This window comes from Aquarana catesbeiana, linkage group LG04 (genome assembly GCF_042186555.1).
Source record: "Aquarana catesbeiana isolate 2022-GZ linkage group LG04, ASM4218655v1, whole genome shotgun sequence".
In the NCBI taxonomy this organism is placed as follows: Eukaryota; Metazoa; Chordata; class Amphibia; order Anura; family Ranidae; genus Aquarana; species Aquarana catesbeiana.
This window is the reverse complement of record NC_133327.1, coordinates 243,990,081-244,013,394: the sequence shown is the minus strand read 5'-3', so window position 1 is coordinate 244,013,394 and position 23,314 is coordinate 243,990,081. Positions and strand designations below refer to the sequence as shown.

At 44.7% G+C, this 23,314-nt stretch overlaps 1 protein-coding gene across 2 annotated transcripts in view; it reads right to left on the bottom strand.

Moving 5' to 3' along the window:
* Window positions 1-14,055, bottom strand: part of ACAP2 (ArfGAP with coiled-coil, ankyrin repeat and PH domains 2) — a 176,500-nt gene extending 162,445 nt beyond the window's left edge. The window contains exon 1 of one of the 2 annotated variants that reach the window (XM_073626342.1): window positions 13,792-14,055. In XM_073626342.1, coding sequence (XP_073482443.1) covers window positions 13,792-13,844 — 53 coding nt within the window. In that variant the 5' untranslated portion in view covers window positions 13,845-14,055. The remainder of the gene's footprint in view (window positions 1-13,791) is intronic. The other variant, XM_073626343.1, reaches the window with a different exon arrangement.
* Window positions 14,056-23,314: the final 9,259 nt, after the last annotated feature.

The following is a 23,314-nucleotide window of genomic DNA, read 5'->3' as shown; positions in this document are numbered from 1 at the left end:
AGCCTGCATAGCTTTTCAGAGGAATGATATTTTCTTGTTGGTATTATGAACCCACCCTAAAAAAATCAATTCTGATCATAAAGAAAAAGGGGGGTCAGGATTAAAAGTAATGTGTATACATACACACGCATGTAAACACACATGTACGCACATATGAATACAAACACACACATATATTTTACACACATGCACACACACACACATAAATGCGCACACACACACACAAACATGCAGACACACACATATAAACATATATAGTTAGCCTTTCTAAAAATCGGCAACTTGCTCACAGTACCTTTACTCTCCATGCTGGGTACTGCACTGTAGGGGGAGGCAGAGAGCACAGCATACACTGTGCTAGACACCTCTCCCTTGCTTTCACTTCCAGAGTAAACACAGCGTGGCCGAGCTCCTGCACTGCCAATTTATGCATTGGCTGAGGATCGGGGAGCTCGGTACCATATGCAGCCACAGCTCGGGTAGAGGGGGGCACGTGGGCCCCTGCAGCATGGGGCCCAGTTGCAATGGCGACTTCTGCGACCCCTATACTTCCGCCCCTGCATACACTAAAAAATTGAATTTGGACATTTGGAGGAGGCTGAAAGTAAAAGGAGGTACAGTTGAGAGTACTTACTTGAATAGAATATATTTATTTATAACCGGAGTTCAGTGTCAGTTTAATAGCTATTCCTTATAAAACCATATCTTGCATTGAGCCTAGGTGCACACCAGTGCTGCTTTTTGAATTTTCAAGTTCCGTGCCTTCTGTAGGAGGAGACTGGTTATTAAAGTGGAATTTTACCCATAACAGCTTGATGAAAAAAATGTATATTTTTTAGCAAGGAACATACATTCCACAATAATAATTATGCTGCCAAAATGAGTGTTTGCAGTAAATCCGCGAAGAGCTTGAGCCAGCCCCTCCACAGCCCAGCACTCCAGTGAGCACTGGAGGGGCAGAGCAGAAAAGGTGATTGACAGTCACCAGCTCTCTGCAAGCTGAGGACCGAGAGCTGAGCAATCAGCAGTATTTGATCGCTCAGTTCTCGGTCTTAGAGGTGGCAGGGGACATGCAGCCATCTAGGCGAGTATAATTTTTTTTTTTTTCCACTTCCCAAACTTCTCTTCTTAATTAGTCTAGCCTTATTTCATGTCAAAGGTGCAGGTGTTAGTCTATTTTAACCAAGGGATGATTATGGAAAGAGAACAAAAGGCAACTGCATAAACACATCTGTCATGCATTTTTGATTCTATGTTAAGATAACCTGTGTTTAGCCCTATAGGTATATACACTTATTTCCTTCCTTTATTAGTTGTCAGACATAGCATAGCTTCAGTTACTTCCTCCATGGGGAATCTCTAGCCATGTGGGGATGAAAGTAAGATTGAAAGACAGAGAACAATACAACAATAATGTGCTAGTGATCTGATGATAATGTGAATAGCCCTAATACACTCACATGGGTGAACAATCCCAATAAATAAACAAACTTAATTTTGTTATTTTTTTTAAACAATGACCTGACTGACTCCCTGATAAAGGGAAATAGATACAATTAGATAAGAAGAATTGAATGCTTTAATGCAATTTCCACTTGGAAACAAAGTACAAAAACAATACTTGTTTACAAATCCCACAACACACAGCAAGAGGGAGCAGCAAGTTTAAAGCCGGCCATAAATGCCCTATATTACCAAAAGTATTGAGACACACACAAACTTTCATGACATCCCAGTCTTATTCCGTAAGGTTCAATATTGAGTTGGTCCACCCTTTGCAGCTATATCAGCTTCAACTTTTCTGGGAAGGACGTCCACAAGGTTAAGGCTTGGTTCACACCTATGCAAATTGCATGTGGGTTTCTCCATCCAATTCACATAGCAGGAGAATGTGACCGGCTCTCTATGGAGCCAGTTCACATATCTCTGGGGCAGAGCACACTGCACAGAAACGCTGTGCATCTTTCGCCCTGCTTCAGGGCCAAATTCTAGGCAAAGATTCAGCCCTGAAACGGAGAACAGGGATGCACAGCGTTCCTGTGCGATCTGCAGCAGGTTTAGGTGTGAACCGAGCCTTAGGAAGTGTCTATGGGAATGTTTGATCATTCTTCCACAAGTGCATTTGTGAGGTCAGGCACTGATGTTGGACAACAAAAGAAAGGCACAAACACCTAGTGCATTATCAGGGTAAAATGAAATTTATTGATATGCAAAGCAACCAATAAAATGCATACTCACAAAAGAAGCACAAGTATACAGTGAGTACAAAGAAGGATGATATGAGGTAAAAAACGTCAAGTGCTTCTTCAGCCTCACATATACTGATGTTGGACAAAAAGGCTTGGCTCACAGTTTCCCCTCTAATTCATCCCAAAGGTGTTCTATCGGTTTGAGGACAGGACTCTGTGTAGGCCAGTCAAGTTCATCCACACTATACTGCCAAAAGTATTGGGCCACCCCTCTAAATAATTTGGTGAGGGGTTGTGTTTCAGAGGTTGGGCTTGGCTCCTTAGCTCCAGTGCAGGGAACTCTTAAGGCGTCAGCATACCAAGACATTTTGGACAATTTATGCTCCCAACTTTGTGGGAACAGTTTGGGGATAACCCCTTCCTGTTACAACATGACTGCGTACCAGTGCACAAAGCAAGGTCCATAAAGACATGGATGAGCGAGTTTGTGGGGAGGGGACTTGACTGGTCTGTACAGAGTCCTGACCTCAACCCGATGAACAATGCAGGACCCTAAGGACAGCGTATGACCAGCCATACTCCATGCATACAGTGAGATATTCAAAGGTTAAAGGGGAAGTAAAGGCCTCTATATCAGCTTAAAAATCCTGCTTCCCCCTTCCTCCCACTTTTTACCAGCACCATTCAACAAAAAGATCTGTGTAAATACCTCATTTCAATCCACTCCGGTGCAGTCACGTGATGCAGAAGCTCCAGCTCCCCTGTGTTGTAGGGTGCATGACAACGGGACTGTATTCTGGAAGCCATGAAGTCACCTGCTGGCTTCCACTCTCTACCCCTGGACTGCGTTCCCTCCTCTGTCGCTCCATGATGCAGGACCAGACTGGAGCGGATTGAAATAAGGTATTTACATGGATCTTCTTTTTTACCAGCACAATACAAAATAGGGTGGATGGGGAGGGGGGCCTAAGAAGCGTGCTTCTAAACAGACTTATATATGGCTATTACTTACACTTTAACTCAGCTAACTAAAAAATGTGCTCTTTTAGTAAATCACCACAATGGGTAAAAACATCAGATCAGCCATCATTTAAACAGAAACACCAGGCTAAAATCTAAATGATGTTATCGAACCTAACTGCATTATATTAGTCTGGAAGATTTGGAGGGATCCCTGAACTCTATTACTATGCAGAAAGCCTGCGGTGCTGTGCTTCAACCACTGGAAACAATGAAGAAGGAACAGTTCTAAACATTGCTGAAAAAGGGAAATAAAATACTTCTGGCTCTGTGCACACTGAACTTTTAATGCCACTTCATCCACATATGTGCTCCCACTGCCTTCAATCACAGAGCTAAAATGATCCTAAGCACGACAAGCCTAGAGTTCATCGAGGTCTACAGGGATTGCAGGTGCTTGCAATAAGATGAGCACAAAAGACAGCAGGCTCCATGCATCTTCCAGGGCTTATATATTAAAAAAAAAAAAAAAAAAACACCTGGGATTCCAACAGACTGGACTCCGTTCATGTATTCTACAAAAAGTCTATGGTGGGGGAAATACAGAGTATGCCAATGCCAACCACTGCAAGGGTGCTAAACCACTTGAGTCCTGGGCACCACTTTAAGGCCTGGTTCACACCTATGCAGTTTGTTTTTGATCTGTTTCTGTAGTGCTTTGTGCTGTGCATTTTTCAATGTGTTTCTTAAGCTTTTTTGGTCAATTTGTTGTTGGGCAGATTAAAAAAAAAAAAAAAAAACGCAAAACGTATCAAAAACACACTACATGCTTTTCTGCAGCATCTCCATTGAGGTCCGTTGAACCAAAAATGCACCATTTTGCATTTTAAAAGTTTCCCATAGGAAACCATGTTAAATGGACTGTAGTGCGTTTCTGCAAAAAAGCACCAAGAAACTCATAGGTGTGAACCAGGCCTAAATCGGGTCAAGGACAGTGGCGGTTTGTCCCCAGGCTATTTTATAACAGCACCTGTGCAGCTTCTGGTGCTGGAAACACTGGCCGTCAATGAGAACTGGGGTCCAGCATGTAAATGATCAGAACCATGGTTTCAGATCTTGTTGTACAGCACCCCATAGAAGTGCTTGTATCAGAACGCTGTAATCACATTGCTTCCACTTTGTGTTTACATTGGATGGGGTCAGAACCATCTGTGTGTTGTGGTGCTGGGGTGGATCATAACCCGTATTAAGGGGAAGCTTCAAAATGAATGGGCTGCCTTACCACAATAATGCAAAAAGCTATCAGGGGACATTCATTCATCCATGCTGTTTAGCACAGATACTGGAATCTTCAGAATACCATTGCTTTAAAAAGTAGAGTGCCCAGCCTAGAAACCTGATATGTTTAGCCAGCTTTATACAGTGCAGTGTCTTATCACATGCACAGTTCACAGTGTAAAGATGGCAATAAAGATCTCTGAGCACTGAACTTGGCTGATTAAAGGCTAGTTTACACTTGCTTCAAAAACAAGGCTTCGGAAAAGCTTTGTTAAAGCTTTCTGTCACTAAATAAAATAGTTAGCTTACAGTCCTGTTTGCACCTGCTTTTGCTTGGTGCTTCAACGAGGCTTTGATGGGGCTTCAAGCGAGCTTTGCCATAGACTTCTATGGTGGCTTTGAAGACACTTAGAAGCACCAATGAAGCTACATGGTGTATTATTTTTGAAGTGAAGCTAAAGTAAAGCAAAGCAAAAGCAGGTTTAAACAGGACTGTAAGCTAACTATTTTATTTAGTGACAGGAGCTTTGACTAGCGTTCAAAGAGCTTTAACAAAGCGTGCCCGAAGCCTTGTTGAAGCCGAAGCAAGTGTAAATGAGCCCTAAGGGAACTCCAAAGATAACTCCATCCATGTTAAATAATGTGACTAGACAAACTTCCCAGCAGGCTATTATATTCTGACAGCTGGCACCCACATCAATCAGAACGGCAGCTGAGTGGCTGCATTCACTGCTCAGCTGATTATTTTTCCTCTTGACTCAAAGTTTGCCAAGCAGGGTGGTGTCTGAAGGGCTGCGGCTCAAGCTTCAGACGATTTACAGGAATTGTCCAAAATGTGAATCTTGTATGACTAGCTATGGTAGCATTCGCACAGGCATCTAGCCACACTGCAATTCCCAGCAGCTAGAATCTACTGATCCCTGCAGCTGACATAAAAAGCTGTATGCTGATAGGTGCCGCCACCAAGCACATACAGGCTGTTGGTGGCCACAGCTATTCATTATTGTTTGTACTGCCAGTGATTACCTGTGGTGATCATGGCTGATGTACACAAACTGCATCCAGCCAAAACTCCGGAAGGTATTCGCTTGCTGCGCCAACAGCCTGTCATTGCAAATATTCCTGCTGCTGAGAATGACAGCTGTGACTGTCGAGCCTATACAGTGCATAGACAGACTGCAGGTACAGTCAGAGATTACCAATGGCGATCGTGGCTGGATGCAGTTTGTGTACATCTAGCCACAATCACCACAGGTAATTGCTGGCTGTGCAAACAGTAGCTGCAGGCACTAGTAGCCTGTCATTGCACTGTACAGGCTTAGCAGCCACAGCTATCACAGACATAGACTGGGTGGAGGGAACCGCGCATTCATTTAAGGCTCGCCAGTTCCTTAATGTCTTGCAGGACAATTTTATGGGTCAGATGGTAGACGCACCAACTAGAAATAAAACATTACTGGATCTACTGATTACCAACAATACAGACCTGATCACAGATGTGGAAATGCGGGGCAATTTAGGTAACTGCGATCACAGGTCAATTAGTTTCAGTATAAATCACACAAATAGGAAACATAAAGGGAATACAAAGACACTGAATTTCAAAAGAGCCAACTTCCCTAAACTACAAACCTTGCTAAAAGGCATAAACTGGGATAAAATATTAGAAACAAAGAATACGGAGGAGAGATGGGTTTGCTTTAAGAGCATATTAAATAAGGGCATTAGCCAATGTATCCCATTGGGTAATAAATTTAAAAGAGCGAACAAATGTCCTGGATGGCTTAATTCCAATGTAAAAATGCATATAAAAGCAAAGGAGAAGGCCTTCAAAAAATACAAGGTTGAGGGATCATCCTCAGCATTCAGACTTTATAAAGAATGCAACAGGAAATGTAAAGGTGCAATTAGGACAGCTAAGATAGAACATGAAAGACACATAGCGGAGGAGAGCAAAAAAAATCCCAAGAAATTCTTTAAGTATGTAAAACAGTAAAAAAGGGAGGACAGACCATATTGGCCCCATAAAGAATGAGGAAGGACATCTGGTTACAAAGGATGGGGAGATGGCGAAGGTATTGAATTTATTCTTCTCCTCAGTCTTCACGAGTGAATCGGGGGGCTTCAGTAACCAAAACTGCAGTGTTTATCCTCATGACACAGCACAGGAAGCACCTCCATGGTTAACAGAGGACGGAATTAAAATTAGACTTGAGAAACTTAACATTAATAAATCACCGGGACCAGATGGCTTGCATCCGAGGGTACTTAGGGAACTCAGTCAAGTGATTGCCAGACCGTTGTTCCTAATTTTTACAGATAGTCTACTGACTGGAATGGTACCAGCTGATTGGAGAAAAGCCAATGTAGCACCTATATTTAAAAAGGGCCCAAAATACATCCCTGGGAATTCAGACCAGTTAGCCTAACATCGATAGTATGTAAACTCTTGGAGGGGATGATAAGGGACTATATACAGGATTTTAGTAATACGAACGATATCATTAGCAGTAATCAGCATGGATTCATGAAGAATCGTTCTTGCCAAACCAATCTATTAACCTTCTATGAGGAGGTGAGTTGCCATCTAGATAAAGGAAGGCCTGTAGACGTGGTGTATCTGGATTTTGCAAAAGCATTTGACACAGTTCCCCATAAACGTTTACTGTACAAAATAAGGTCCGTTGGCATGGACCATAGGGTGAGTACATGGATTGAAAACTGGCTACAAGGGCGAGTTCAGAGGGTGGTGATAAATGGGGAGTACTCAGAATGGTCAGGGGTGGGTAGTGGGGTTCCCCAAGGTTCTGTGCTGGGACCAATCCTATTTAATTTGTTCATAAACGATCTGGAGGATGGGATAAACAGTTCAATCTCTGTATTTGCAGACGATACTAAGCTAAGCAGGGCAATAACTTCTCCGCAGGACGTGGAAACCTTGCAAAAAGACCTGAACAAATTAATGGGGTGGGCGACTACATGGCAAATGAGGTTCAATGTAGAAAAATGTAAAATAATGCATTTGGGTGGCAAAAATATGAATGCAATCTATACACTGGGGGGAGAACCTCTGGGGGAATCTAGGATGGAAAAGGACCTGGGGGTCCTAGTAGATGATAGGCTCAGCAATGGCAGGCAATGCCAAGCTGCTGCTAACAAAGCAAACAGAATATTGGCATGCATTAAAAGGGGGATCAACTCCAGAGATAAAACGATAATTCTCCCGCTCTACAAGACTCTGGTCCGGCCGCACCTAGAGTATGCGGTCCAGTTCTGGGCACCAGTCCTCAGGAAGGATGTACTGGAAATGGAGCGAGTACAAAGAAGGGCAACAAAGCTAATAAAGGGTCTGGAGGATCTTAGTTATGAGGAAAGGTTGCGAGCACTGAACTTATTCTCTCTGGAGAAGAGACGCTTGAGAGGGGATATGATTTCAATTTACAAATACCGGACTGGTGACCCCACAATAGGGATAAAACTTTTTCGCAGAAGAGAGTTTACCAAGACTCGTGGCCACTCATTAAAATTAGAAGAAAAGAGGTTTAACCTTAAACTACGTAGAGGGTTCTTTACTGTAAGAGCGGCAAGGATGTGGAAATCCCTTCCACAGGCGGTGGTCTCAGCTGGGAGCATTGATAGCTTCAAGAAACTATTAGATAAGCACCTGAATGACCACAACATACAGGGATATACAATGTAATACTGACACATAATCACACACATAGGTTGGACTTGATGGACTTGTGTCTTTTTTCAACCTCACCTACTATGTAACTATAAGCTATCCACACACCACTGTCAATCCCAGTTGCAGGAATTCATAGATTCTTGCCATGGCTAAATGCCTGTGCAAATGCTTTCTTAAAGTGGTTCTAAGATAGGACAGGACATATATTTTACCTTAATGCATTCTCTGCAATAAGGTAAAAAATGTTCCAGTAATTGCATAATCTTCAATCCGGCTGTCAGGGTAGTCTCATTGGTTCTGTTTAAGAAAGATCACAAAAATCAGCTTTCAAGACACCAATTAATCCCACTCTAAACATTTAGCAAACAATCACTATCACCATGTAAAACAGAAAGCACTTCATCACAACACTGCTTTTTAATGTATATTGAAGAGAAAAGAGTTTTTTACTAAATATGTGGATGTCACAGAAATCAGCACAAAGAGCTAATATTTACTAAAATGTTGTGACCAGCAATACTGGTGATGAGACATGAATCTACTGTTATGATCCAAAGACCCCTTTCACACTGAGGCACTTTACAGGCGCTATGGCACTAAAAATAGCACCTCTCCTGTCACTTCAATGTGAAAGCCCAAGGGCTTTGTCTTGCACAGTATTGGATGAGTAAACACAGCCTGACCCAACCCACTAAGCTCAGTGATCACATAGGGGGAGATTTACTAAGGCTCCATTCACACCAGTGTGATTTTTGTTGCAACTGTGATCAGTCTTTACATTCTATGGATTAAAGTTGCACCAAAGTAGTGCAGGCACCTTTTCAAAGTCGCTACGACTTTAAGTCACACAGATTTGGAGTGCCATTGAAAAGAATGATATCCAAAGTCGCATGACAGGTCGCACAAGTGTGAATGAAGCCTTAAACTGGAGAGTGCAAAATCTGGTGAAGCTCTGCATAGAAGCCAATCAGCTTCCAGGCCTCATGCACACTGGACATTAACCACTTCAAGACTAGCCTCGTTTTGGATTTTAGGTGTTTACAAGTTTAAAACAGGTTTTTTTGCTAGAAAATTACTTAGAACCCCCAAACATTATATATTGTTTTTTTTCTAACATCCTAGAGAATACAATAGCAGTCATTGCAATACTTTTTTTTGCACCGTATTTGCGCAGCGGTCTTCTAAGCGCACTTTTTTTGGAAAAAATTCACTTTTTTGAAAAAAAAAATAAGACAACAGTAAAGTTAGCCCAATTTTTTTTTATATTGTGAAATATAATGTTACGCCAAGTAAATTGATACCCATCATGTCACACTTCAAAATTGCGCCCGCTCGTGGAATAGCGTCAAACTTTTACCCTTAAAAATCTCCATAGGCGATGTTTAAAAAATTCTACAGATTGCATGTTTTGCGTTACAGAGGAGGTCTATGGCTAGAATTATTGCTCTCACTCTACCGGTCGCGGCGATACCTCACATGTGTGATTTGACCACCGTTTTCATATGCGGGCGCTTCTCACGTATGCGTTCGCTTCTGCGCGCGAGCTCGTCGGGACAGGGCGCTTTAAAAAATTTTTTTTTTTTTTATTATTATTTATTTTATTTTATTTTTTTTTTTTCACTGTTTTTTTAAAAAAAAAAAAATTTGGATCACTTTTATTCCTATTACAAGGAATGTAAACATCCCTTGTAATAGAAAAAAGCATGACAGGTCCTCTTAAATATGAGATCTGGGGTCAAAAAGTCCTCAGATCTCATATTTAGACTAAAATGCAAAAAAAAAAAAAAAAAAAAAAAGTCGTTTAAAAAAATGACACAAAAAAAATTGTGCCTTTAAGAGAAGTGGGCGGAGCCGTCGTAATGACGTCGCTCCGGCCGTCACATGGTATGGAGACGGGTGGGCGCCATCTTGGCCTCACTCGTCTCCATACCTAAGCAGGGAAAGGACCCGATCGCCTCCGCCGCTACCGACGGCTCCGGTAAGCGGCTGAGGGTGCGGGAGAGCGGCGGGAGGGGGGGTGGCACCTCTCCCGCCGCCGATAACGGTGATCTCACGGCGAACCCGCCGCAGAGACCACCATTATCGTGTACGGAACCGCCCGCTGAAAAGATGGATACCTCGGTTGTGGCAGCAGCTGCTGCCGTTACCGAGATATCCATCTTCAAAAAAATGACGTATATATACAGTGGGCGGTCCGGAAGTGGTTAAAATAACGTTATAAAAACGGCAGTAGCTTTGCAGTGAGTTTTTCAAATTCTTTCAACTTTTTTGCAATAGTGGTTTTTACCATTTATTAGCGTTTTTCCGCATTAGCGGGTTTTTTTTTTTTTTTTTAATTTTTTTTCAATGGATTAAAAACGTTAAACGCTGGTGAGTGACGTTTTTGAGCATTTATCAACGTTTATCAGCGTTAGAGCGTTTTTACAGCTGAAAAACATCTCTCAGAACCCACTAGTTTTGGGGTTTTTTTACTGCTAAAAAAAGCCACTGCCCAAAACTGCTGATAACAGCCTATGCTATGTGTGCATGGACGCATAGGATAACATGATGGAGAGTTTAATGACTGTAGAAAAAAACATCTACAGCCACAAACAGCTGCTGTAAAAACGTCCAGTGTGCAGGAGGCCTTATTGTCAGGCCGGGTTTACACTGGTGCGACACGACACTTATCCTACTTTGGATCCAACTTTGCCCTGCGACTTGAAGCCAACATACGTCTGACTTTCAATGAACAGGGATCCGACTTGGATCCCCGCCAATACCAGGCACTGTGTTTGGTATGAATCTTGAGGGGGAACTCCACGCCAAATTTTAAATAAAAAAAACGCATGGGTTCCCCCTCCAGGGGCATACCAGGCCCTTCGGTCTGGTATGGATTTTAAGGGGAACCCCTACGCCGAAAAAACGGTGTGGGGGTCCCTCCAAAATCCATACCAGACCCTTATCCGAGCACGCAGCCCGGCCAGTCAGGAAAGGGGGTGGGGACAAGCGAGCACCCCCCCACCCCCTCCTGAACCATGCCCTCAACATGGGGGGGTGGGTGCTTTGGGGCAGGGGGGCGCACATGTTGATGAGGACAAGGACCTCTTCCTGACAATGTCTCAGGGACGTTGGGACAATGTCTCACTGCCTGTGATTAGCGCTGTGCAGTGCGGACTTCCTGGCGGGCTCTGCACGTGCTGTTTGCGAACATGCCTGAGCTCATCCTTAATGCCCACCAGTATGTGATTGGTGGGTGGGACCCATGTGTAGGACAGGTAGGATATGGTGAGGGGTCAGTAGATGATGATGCCCCCCAGTATGTGATTGGTGGATGAGATCCATGAGTAAGACAGGTAGGGTATGGTGAGGGGTCAGTAGATGATGATGCCCCCCAGTGTGTGATTGGTGGATGAGATCCATGTGTAGGACAGGTATAATATGGTGAGGGGTCAGTAGATGATGATGCCCCCCAGTATGCGATTGGTGGATGAGATCCATTAGTAAGACAGGTAGGGTATGGTGAGGGGTCAGTAGATGATGATGCCCCCCCAGTGTGTGATTGGTGGAGGAGATCCATGTGTAGGACAGGTATGATATGGTGAGGGGTCAGTAAATGATGATGCCCCCCAGTATGTGATTGGTGGATGAGATCCATAAGTAAGACAGGTAGGGTATGGTGAGGGGTCAGTAGATGATGATGCCCACCAGTACGTGATTGGTGGGTGGGATCCATGTGTAGGACAGATCAGTAGATGGTGATGCCCCCAGTGTGTGTGATTGGTGGGTGGGATCCATGTGTAGGACAGGTAGGATGTGGTGAGGGGTCAGTAGATGGTGATGCCCCCAGTGTGTGTGATTGGTGGGTGGGATCCATGTGTAGGACAGATCAGTAGATGGTGATGCCCCCAGTGTGTATGATTGGTGGGTGGGATCCATGTGTAGGACAGATCAGTAGATGGTGATGCCCCCCAGTGTCTATGATTGGTGGGTGGGATCCATGTGTAGGACAGATCAGTAGATGGTGATGCCCCCCAGTGTGTATGATTGGTGGGTGGGATCCATGTGTAGGACAGATCAGTAGATGGTGATGCCCCCAGTGTGTATGATTGGTGGGTGGGATCCATGTGTAGGACAGATCAGTAGATGGTGATGCCCCCAGTGTGTATGATTGGTGGGTGGGATCCATGTGTAGGACAGATCAGTAGATGGTGATGCCCCCAGTGTGTATGATTGGTGGGTGGGATCCATGTGTAGGACAGATCAGTAGATGGTGATGCCCCCAGTGTGTATGATTGGTGGGTGGGATCCATGTGTAGGACAGATCAGTAGATGGTGATGCCCCCAGTGTGTATGATTGGTGGGTGGGATCCATGTGTAGGACAGATCAGTAGATGGTGATGCCCCCAGTGTGTACGATTGGTGGGTGGGATCCATGTGTAGGACAGGTATGATATGGTGAGGGGTCAGTAAATGATGATGCCCCCCAGTATGTGATTGGTGGATGAGATCCATAAGTAAGACAGGTAGGGTATGGTGAGGGGTCAGTAGATGATGATGCCCACCAGTACGTGATTGGTGGGTGGGATCCATGTGTAGGACAGATCAGTAGATGGTGATGCCCCCAGTGTGTGTGATTGGTGGGTGGGATCCATGTGTAGGACAGGTAGGATGTGGTGAGGGGTCAGTAGATGGTGATGCCCCCAGTGTGTGTGATTGGTGGGTGGGATCCATGTGTAGGACAGATCAGTAGATGGTGATGCCCCCAGTGTGTATGATTGGTGGGTGGGATCCATGTGTAGGACAGATCAGTAGATGGTGATGCCCCCCAGTGTCTATGATTGGTGGGTGGGATCCATGTGTAGGACAGATCAGTAGATGGTGATGCCCCCCAGTGTGTATGATTGGTGGGTGGGATCCATGTGTAGGACAGATCAGTAGATGGTGATGCCCCCAGTGTGTATGATTGGTGGGTGGGATCCATGTGTAGGACAGATCAGTAGATGGTGATGCCCCCAGTGTGTATGATTGGTGGGTGGGATCCATGTGTAGGACAGATCAGTAGATGGTGATGCCCCCAGTGTGTATGATTGGTGGGTGGGATCCATGTGTAGGACAGATCAGTAGATGGTGATGCCCCCAGTGTGTACGATTGGTGGGTGGGATCCATGTGTAGGACAGATCAGTAGATGGTGATGCCCCCAGTGTGTACGATTGGTGGGTGGGATCCATGTGTAGGACAGATCAGTAGATGGTGATGCCCCCCAGTGTGTATGATTGGTGGGTGGGATCCATGTGTAGGACAGATCAGTAGATGGTGATGCCCCCCAGTGTGTACGATTGGTGGGTGGGATCCATGTGTAGGACAGATCAGTAGATGGTGATGCCCCCCAGTGTGTATGATTGGTGGGTGGGATCCATGTGTAGGACAGCTCAGTAGATGCTGATGCCCCCAGTGTCAGCCTTGTGTACGTTGTCCTCCACAGATCAGTACTTCCCTAGTCTCACACTTCCTGCCTCCAACCGCCCAGTGTGAGGAGCCCTGACCCCCTCATACACATACAGATCTGCCCCCCTCAGGACCGTGTAGTGTCCGGCTACCCTGGAGTGCCCCGAGCCTTTCCATGGCACCGCCGGACTACTTTCAGTCAGTTTCAGAATCCCCCCTCCACATTACAGGACCAGTCCTGACTTTACCTGAAACGGGGCGAATCTTTCAGACACTCCTCAAAGTCCACCGTCATCTTCATGTCCCTGGCACTGTGAGAGCTATGAGAGGGCAGAGCGGGCACACGGGCCGCGTTCACTAGACACACAGCCGGACAGGAAAAAGCTAACCGAGACCGCTATGTGGCGCTGTACATGTCCAAGCTCCCCTCTCCCTAAACCCTGACACAGCCAGCTTCCCAGTCACCCACCATGCCAAACCCCGCCCCGACACGCCCATCCGCCAGGGCATCCCGCTGAGAGACAGCTGTGACAGCCAATGGCTTCGCAGCAAAGGCGGAACACTGTGAGCTGGATGGGCGTGCCTGGTTACCTAGGACGACAGGGAAGTGGGACGAGTCACCCTGGAGGGAAGGGAAGGAGGAAGAGAGAGGAGGCCTGGGAAAGGATAGGGCGAGGTAGAGCTGAGATTAGCCGCTGGGAATTGTCCTCGGAGTAGAAAGTCATACTGTACGTTGGAGGGCTTGTATGAGCGCTCACTGAGGACTTCTTACTTGTGGCTGCTGGGGAGGGGGTCTCCACTCAGCCCTGGAGGACTGGTCAGACCTTTATGTGTGGATAGAGCAGGGAAGAGACATTCACCCCTCTACTTTATCACTAGAGGTGAGGAGAAATCTTCCAGAGAGGTAAAAGCTCTGCCAATATGTACAGGGGAATTACCCTTACTGTAGGGAGATTTCCACTCACTTCCTGTTGCACTTTAAAAACAGGAAGTGAAGAGAGATCTTCATGGTAGGAAGCAGCAAGAAACAACACAGTAAGGCAAAGTTCATACTAGAAAAGGTTATGTTCCCACACCTCGTTCAAAACACACTGCAGTTTTCATAGTGGGTGTCGATGTTAACCACTTCCATACTAGGCCAATTCTGGCACTCCTCTCCTACATGCGAAAATCATCTTTTTTTTTTACATTCCAGTCCATGGCCAGCTCTATGGTAATCTGGCATCGCACTGGAAAGGCACCAGAGTGCCCTATCCCTGTTCCCCTCCCCTGCCCGTAAAAGCAATGCAGCAGCTGCATGGCTGCTAGAATAGCTTTTACATTAAAGGGAGTTCCCGGCTGAAAACAAATATATCTAATTGATGCCTGTAGCTGGGTGATTTGATTTTGGGAGCACCTTCTGACTATTTTCATTTAGGTTCACATGATTTAATTTTTGTCCTGACTCATTCCTTTTTTCTTTTTTTTTTTTTAACTGACAATTTTTTATTAGTTTTCCAAGAAAATAAATCTTCAGCACAGGGTACAGAAAATACAATTTGTGGTATTACAGGAGTATCTGGCAAATAATCAACTACCATTTGGTCAATGGAACATTTCAATGTAAACATATATAGTGAGTGACCAAAAGGAATATGCAGGATCAACATACATCTCTGATAGTACATTCAATACTACCCTTTACATAGGTGCACAAACATATAAAAAAAGAGAAAATTATAATGAAGAGGCTGAGAAAGTAAAAGAGTAGATAGGAAGAGAGAAGAAGAGAGGACAACCACCCGTCCCCAGAGCCCAGAACCGTCCGAGGGGAAGGCAGCCAAAGGTACTCAAGAAATGCAGAGCATTAGGTTGCAGGAGTCTTCAACAGGACCCAAGGTTCCTATATACAATTATGTTTGTCAAGAGTATCATTTAATGAGGCCGTGAGATATTCCATTCTTTTAACATCTCTGATCCTGGAGTGCAGCTCGGACAGTGAGGGGGGTTCCCTCTTTTTCCACCTTAGGGCCACCAGACACCGTGCTACAGTAAGCACGTGGGCTAAGAGTTTTGTCCTGACACATTCTTTCCCCCCTCCCCTCCATTTTTCTTTTCTGTGGGGTGAGATACACCTTGTGTCAATGCAGTCTTGAATAAGAGCGAAGCTTTTTTGTGGATATGGTGATCTATGGGGCTTGTCTATCAGTGGTTATTTGTGTCCACATGGATAAGTGTACCCAAAATTACATATAGACATCACCTTACAGGCATATCTATGGTCATACACACACCTTTTACGATTTACAATAAAAGTTTTAGATGAGTGGCATTTGATGTGCAGGGTAGCGCGCCCTCGTCTAGTTTTATTTGATCATCCAGATATCACCACTTCAACCTAAGGACGTCATATGACGTCCTACGGGCAGGAGGTGGTAAAGTAGAACTATGGGCAAAACTTTTTTTCATGTTGGATAGAGTAAAGGAGGGTCATAAACCCTGGCTGATCATTTTTTGCTCTCAGTGTCACATTGGAAAGAATTCACTTCCTGCCCCATTGCCAAGACAGGAAGTGGGGGGGAAATCTCTAAAAAAATAGGTCATTTTCCCCTCTATTGAGTTTCTTGTACTTTCAATGATAATGGTAAACAGGACAAATAGAGGGTGAATCTCCTTATCGGGGACACAGACAGCAATAAAAACTGACAGGTGTGCTGATCTCTCTCCACTCTATCCAAAACAAAAAAGTTTTGGCTTTAGTTGTACTTCAAGTGAATGACACCCCAAACACAGGTTGCAAATGCAGTGTGTTTATGTGCACCGGGTTGCATAGTACAAAAGTACCACGTGATCCAGTTGCAGTGCATTTCCAAAAGTGATTCATGCAGTACTTTTGGTGAGGTGCAAAGCAATTTGAGTCCATTCAAAATGAATGGGCTCAAATTGCACAGGAAAGTGCAGCATGTTCCTGTGCTGTTCAAAGTGTGAACCGGGGCTAAGGCTGGGTTCACACTGCTGCGGTGCGGGAACGCAGCGAATTTACTGCGGGTTCCCGCATCGCACCAACTCGCACGGCAGTTCACACTGCCATATGCGAACTGCTGGGGAGTGTCATACAATGTTAATGACACCCCCAGTTCAGCCCGCATATCGCAATGCGAACTGACAATTCGGACATTTTCGGATCGCATAGGTGTGAACACCCATGCGATCCGATTTTGGTCCGAACAAAAAAAAGGGTCCTGTGCAAGTTTGGACCGAATGCGGTGCGATATCAGCCATACTATCTGTATGGCTGATATCGCACTGCACAGACATCGCATGTGATGGGAACAGCAGTGCGCTGCGAATCACATGCGATGTCTGCCACCACAGCAGTGTGAACCCAGCCTGAGGGATTTATTCTTTCTTAATCCAGAAAAAATAGCTATACATATACTTTAGACCTCGTTCACATGGGGCGATTTGATCTGTACCTCGTGGAGGGCCATGTTTACCGGCATGGGGAGGTGACATGGGTGTGGGTGCACGCACGGTCGCAAACGCACCCATGGTGAGTTTGGGACATGCACCCACACACATTTCATATTGGGAACAGCGGCTGTGTCTGTACTCAGGGCGGATCCCACATCCCCCTTCAAAGCTGAACTATCCCTCCTTTTAAACAGAGCAGTACATGCTGGTATTTTTACAGAGAAGGAGATACAATTGTTCATCCCTGATTGTCCGATCATGCCGTTGTTTCACCATTTACCAAAGGTCCACAAGGGGTCAATTCCTTTAGTGGGCAGACCGATCGTTGCAGGAATCGGCTCACTAAATGAGCACCTCGGCGAGTGGATGGACAGTCAGCTCCAACCCATGGTCTGCAATCCTAGATTCTTGAGAGATATAAAACAGCTACTTATCAAATTGCAGAATTTTGACTGGAAATCCAACTATAGGTGGATCAGCTGTGCTGTAACCAGCTTGTATGCCTGCATTCTGCATCATTTGGGTATGCAGGCAGTCAGCTTTTTTCTTAAGGAATTCGGTAGATTTTCTTTGATACTTCAGGAATTTATTTTACAATCTCTAGACCTATGAACACACAACTTTTTTATGTTCGATGGGGACTATTACCTCCAGAGATGCGGGGCCTCTAATTTTCGCCCTCACTTGCCAACCTCTGTATGGGGTGGTGGGAGAGGTCCCGCATCTTTGGATGTGAAAGCCCCCACCGTCTGGATACAATCTTTTTCTCTCGATATTTAGACGATCCTGTTTGTCACATCGGACGATCAGGTTGATTTAGATTGGTGGCTCTTATACTTGAATGACAACTCCCCCAATTTGGGATTCACCTGAGAACTTGGTGAGGTCTCAATAACATTTCTAGATGTGCAACTGAGAGGCTTAGATGGCACTGTGGTCACGGTTTACACAGGAAATCCCCAGCCGGTAATGCTCTTTTTAAGAGCAGATTGCGTCCATATATATATACAAACCCTAATAACACACAAGATGTGCACATACTTATTTTAGTTTGTGTCTGGATAGCACTGTATATATACATATGTCATATTTATTGAATACACTATAACTTTTGCACATTATACACATTGGAAACTCCTTTCCCTATATGCTGGGTGTATCAAATATAATGAATACAAACACGACTTTTATATTCTGGACATCTATATCCAATATCGATTTAGGAGTTTCCATAATAAAACATAAACATATACATATGTATGTTTCTTTTCCTTCCTTTTTTAGCACAGATTTTTTTCTTCTCTTTTATTTACCTTGGTAGGTAATCATTTAAATGACATAAGGTTACGTTACCTTCCGTATGTAGTTCTGTATTTATTATTCGGGTTTATAGCCCTACATATAACACATACACATTGGTATAAGTTTACTGCTTCACATATCTATCTATCTATCTATCTATCTATCTATCTATCTCTTCACTTTATTCACTTTCAGTCTCTTTTTTAACCTTGTTCAAGCACCATTTTAATTACGCAGACTGGGGTTTTCATTTTTGATTGTGTTCACAGCACCTGTGTGTTTGCTGATTGGATGTAATTAGTCAATTACCTGAACACATGACTAATGGACATCAGTATATATGTAAGATTCATTTCTGTGTTGTTTAGCTATGATTAAGCACTGTTTGTAGTGTGAAACGCGTCAGTTTTCCTGCACGTTTTGCTGTGGCATGTAATTTTGTTGATTTTTATTCAATAAAGGCGAAAATTATTTTGAGTGTGGCTGTCCAGGATTTTTTTCTCAAAACTTCATTGCTATAAGCATTGCTGGCACCTGTGGCTTCCAGGCTGGAGGAGAGGTCTGTTCATGAATGAGCTTCCTAGAGCGGTGATATTTCTCTTTCTGTGTCTGTGCAGTTGCTGCCATCCAACTGACATAAATGAGACTGTCGGCACAGGGATGCATGCAACACTTGTACATCCCCACATTGGAAAACATGGCCCTCCAGGAGGTACAGATCAAATCGCCTCATGTGAACGAGGCTTAAAGGGTAAGTTCAACTTTTCATGAAAAATAAAAGGTGAACTATCTTCAGGTGTCATGGCCACCCCCCCTGACTCTGCTGTACAAAGCAACCATGATGTTCCGTGCTGCCGATGTAATGGTCTGTACACCACCCTGGAGTGAGTATCCACCATAATGCTACAATGGTAAGCGGTCATTGGTCAGCACAACCATGTGAATGTGCTGGCTGATGACAAGCGCACCTGAGGCCTTTTCTTATGGTAAGGTGTCCCAGAACAAAAGTTCTTCTCATTCGTTATGTGATCTTGCTGACCAATGAGTGCTTGCCATTGTGAGCACTATGGTGGATACTCACTCCAGGGCTGTGTATTGTGGTAAAAATGTGAACTTACCTTTAACCTCTGAATAGTTTTCTGTGCCCAGTCACATAAAGCTGAAGTCTATTGCCCTATGCACACAGACACTTAGGAGCTACAGTGTGCTGAGGCGTAAAATCTCCAACACTGTCTGGTGCTTGGGGTGCTGCACGTTCCACATACAGCTTCCAATAGAAGTGAATAACTGTATGACAATGGCTTCAGTAATTACCCACACATGCGCATGTGGTGCTTGTTCCCAGCAAAAGTATGTCGCAGCACACCAAGGATCTCCAGGACAGGTCCAAAGCTTTATTCAGCAGTCACATCATAAATACAGAAGCAACGGTTTGGAGCCTCGCAGGACCCCTTCATCAGCCATGTGTCACAGACCTATTCTGGAGATCATTAATGTGCTGGTGACATACTTTTCACTTTGAATGTCTTCAGTTTCCAGCCGGTGGTTGCTGCAACACCCACCTACACTCACAGCCATTGTTCCGGAACATGTGCATTGGGAATAGTGTGTTTGGGGCTTCTTCCCACACATATCTCTTTCTTGTTCAAGGAGAATCGCTGTACATGCATACAGGAGTAAGCACAGTCACCACTGGAATTTACCTGAGTACAGCCATTCACATGTATATACAAGAACATACCCAAATCCATAGATCCACTCAAGACTTGCTGCTCTTATCGTACAAGGACAATCGGGGTGATGACTACTTTAGCCTGTCTCCACTCTCTCAGATGAATGTGAGCAAACCAGAAATGTGTCATGAAAGGTTGATTTTTCAGATGAACATATGTTGTATGCAGTCACTTTGCTGACAATTAAATACAGCAAGAAGAGCTAAGATTGGAGTGCAGCTGATATATATTTTTTTATTTCATTCACATGTATTGGCAGCTGTACACGTCAGCACACAGGAGCTTCTTAGGCTCGGTTCACACTGGGGCGACTTGGGATCCGACTTGTACGCCCTCAAGTCGCCCCAAGTCGCCCCAGAAATAGTTTCAATGGGAGTGAACGCTAGCGTCTTAATAGACGCTACTGAAGTCGCTCCGACTTCAGAGCGTACTCCCTGTACTACTTTGATCCGACTTGGTAGGCGACCTGTACCATAGAAATCAATGGAAGTCGCCTCCAAGTCGGATCTCTCTGTAAAGTCAAGCGACTTTGCAGGGAAAACCCCTCCCTCCCCCCCTCCCTCCCAGAGAGCTGATTGGCCACAGGCGAAGTCGCCTGTCATGGAGGCGACTTCAAGTCGCCTTGTAATTTGCTGAAGTCGCGCTGAAGCCGCGTTGAAGTCGCGGTACAAAGTCGCGCTGAAGTCGTGTTGCCCCAGTGTGAACCGACCCTTAATATCTGTGTTCATGAGGCTTAATTATGATCTGTAGTGCATAGTTACATTTGTCCACCTTAAGTGCATGTCTCAGAGCTGGTGGGCCCTTGGGGTAGCTGACAAACATTGTAATAGTTGACGCTACTACAGTGATTGCTACAATCTTCCAGGTTCTGTGCAACAGAGAGTCGCTCACTCAGCATTGCCACCATTCACAGAGCGCCTTGTATTTTCCTTTCAACCAATTCAAGACATTCTCTGATTGGATGAGGTTGAGAGGCAGGGTGGTGATGTCATGACCTCCACCTCATCCAATCAGAGAATGCTGTGTATTTATTTAAAAAAATACAAGTCGTTATCTGTATTAGGACAGCGCTGAGCAAGTGACCCCCTGTGGTTACTATGGAGAAGGGCAGCCACAAAACACAGGACCCTTAACCACTTCCCTGACCGGCGCACGCCGATGTACATTGGCAGAATGGCATGGCTGGGCAAATGGGCGTACAGGTAAGTCCCTTTGAATTCCCCGCCGTGCCATTGCGTGTGTGCTGGCCGGGAGCTCCGTGAGTCAGGTCACAGGTCCCGCGGACTCGATCGCTATTGGGGATACCCACGATCGCCTCACGGAGAGGGCGAACGGTGAGATGCTGATGTAAACAGCATCTCCCCGTTCTGCCTAGTGACAGTGTCACTGATCTCTGCTCTCTGTCATCGGGAGCAGAGATCAGTGACGTGTCACAGCTAGCCCATACCTCCTACAGTTAGAAAACACTCCCTAATACTGACTTAACCCCTCCCCGCCCCCCTAGTGGTTAACCCCTTCACTGCCAGTGTCATTTACACAGGAATCAGTGCATTTTTATAGCACTGATTGCTGTATAAATGACAACGTTCCCAAAAATGTCTGACGTATCCACTATAATGTCGCAGTCACAATAAAAATCGCTGATCGCCGCCATTACTAGTAAAAAAAAAAAAATTGTGAATAAAAATGCCATAAAACTATCCCCTATTTTGTAAACCCTATAACTTTTGCGCAAACCAATCAATAAACGCTTAATGCGATTTTTTTTTTTTTTACGAAAAATATGTAGAAGAATACGTATGGGCCTAAACTGAGGAAAAAAAATGTTTTTTTTAATAATTTTTTGGGGATATTTATTATAGCAAAAAGTAAAAAATAATGCGTTTTTTTTTCAAAATTGTCGCTATTTTTTTGTTTATAGCGCAAAAAAATAAAAACCGTAGGAGGTGATCAAATACCACTAAAAGAAAGCTCTATTTGTGGGGAAAAAAAGGACATCAATTTTGTTTGGGAGCCACGTAGCACGACCGCGCAATTGTCAGTTAAAGCGACGCAGTGCCGAATCGCAAAAAACGCTCTGGTCAGGAAGGGGGTAAATTCTTCTGGGGCTGAAGTGGTTAAAGAGGAAGTAAACCCTGATGGGTTTTACTTCCTTTTTTTCCCCCTGCAAAGTAAAAGCATAATGGGCTAGTATGTGGTACTAACCTGCAAACAAAGCCCGCAATGTCCCCGCTGGTGGCCTCATCCATCTTCGCCCCTCTTCCTTCTGGGGCAGCGGACTCCGGCTCTGTGACCGAAGTCACGTGACATCACTCACGTGCATGCGTGCGGGAGCCGTCAGTCACAGCACTTGCTAGTGTAGAAACGGCATGGAGGTGTTTTCTTCACAGCCCATGCGCCGATGACGTTGGTGCAAGCGTATATGGTAGATATATCCTAAACCGTGCAGGTTTAGGAATTATTTACAGTACCTACAGGAAAGCCTTATACAGGCTTACCTGTAGGTAAAAGTGGTGTAACTAGGTTTACAACCACTTTAAGAGTGCGCCTATCGTAGTAGCACCAGCTGTGATTGTCAGCTTCCCCAGTGATCGATGTGAGATTTGGTGGACCAATGTAACAGTGCAATAAAATTATAGGCTACATTCACCTTTAGTAACATGTTACATGTTGCACCCATAATTGGGTGTAAAATATAACATGTTACTATTGACCAGTCCCCGATCCCCTGCCGCCCTACCCCTGACAGCAGGCGGGGGGTTTTCTTCCTGCACCAGCTGTCACAATCTAAAAACAGCGCAGCTGTGCAATTTTTGCCCTAACAGCCACGTCATTCAGTCACAGGAATCTGTGTATGCGTAAACTATAAGTCCTATCTTCCACTGCGGCATATGGCTTGTAATTCTCAAAGAACTGCAAGGGCATTGGTGAGCTTCATTGACACTTCCTCCAGCTTTCAAACAGAAAGCCCATAAGGAGGTATGGGTTGAAAGTGTTGGCAGCGTCTACAGGAGCCTGACACTGCACCTGCGATCTGCTGATCATAGGTGCAATGCCCTGCAGGCTTTTAAGTAAAAAACAATAAATGCACATTTTTATACCTGCAAAAACATGTGCATTTATTTTTTTTTTTTTAAGGTGAACTGATCCTTTAATACCTAGAGTTCAGCTTAAAGCAGAACTATATTCGCCTGTTATCCAGCATTGTGATCCCCAGGCACTCCCTGACAGCCATTTCCATTGGCTGGGCCGAGATAACATTACTCCTGTGCTTGCGCTGAAG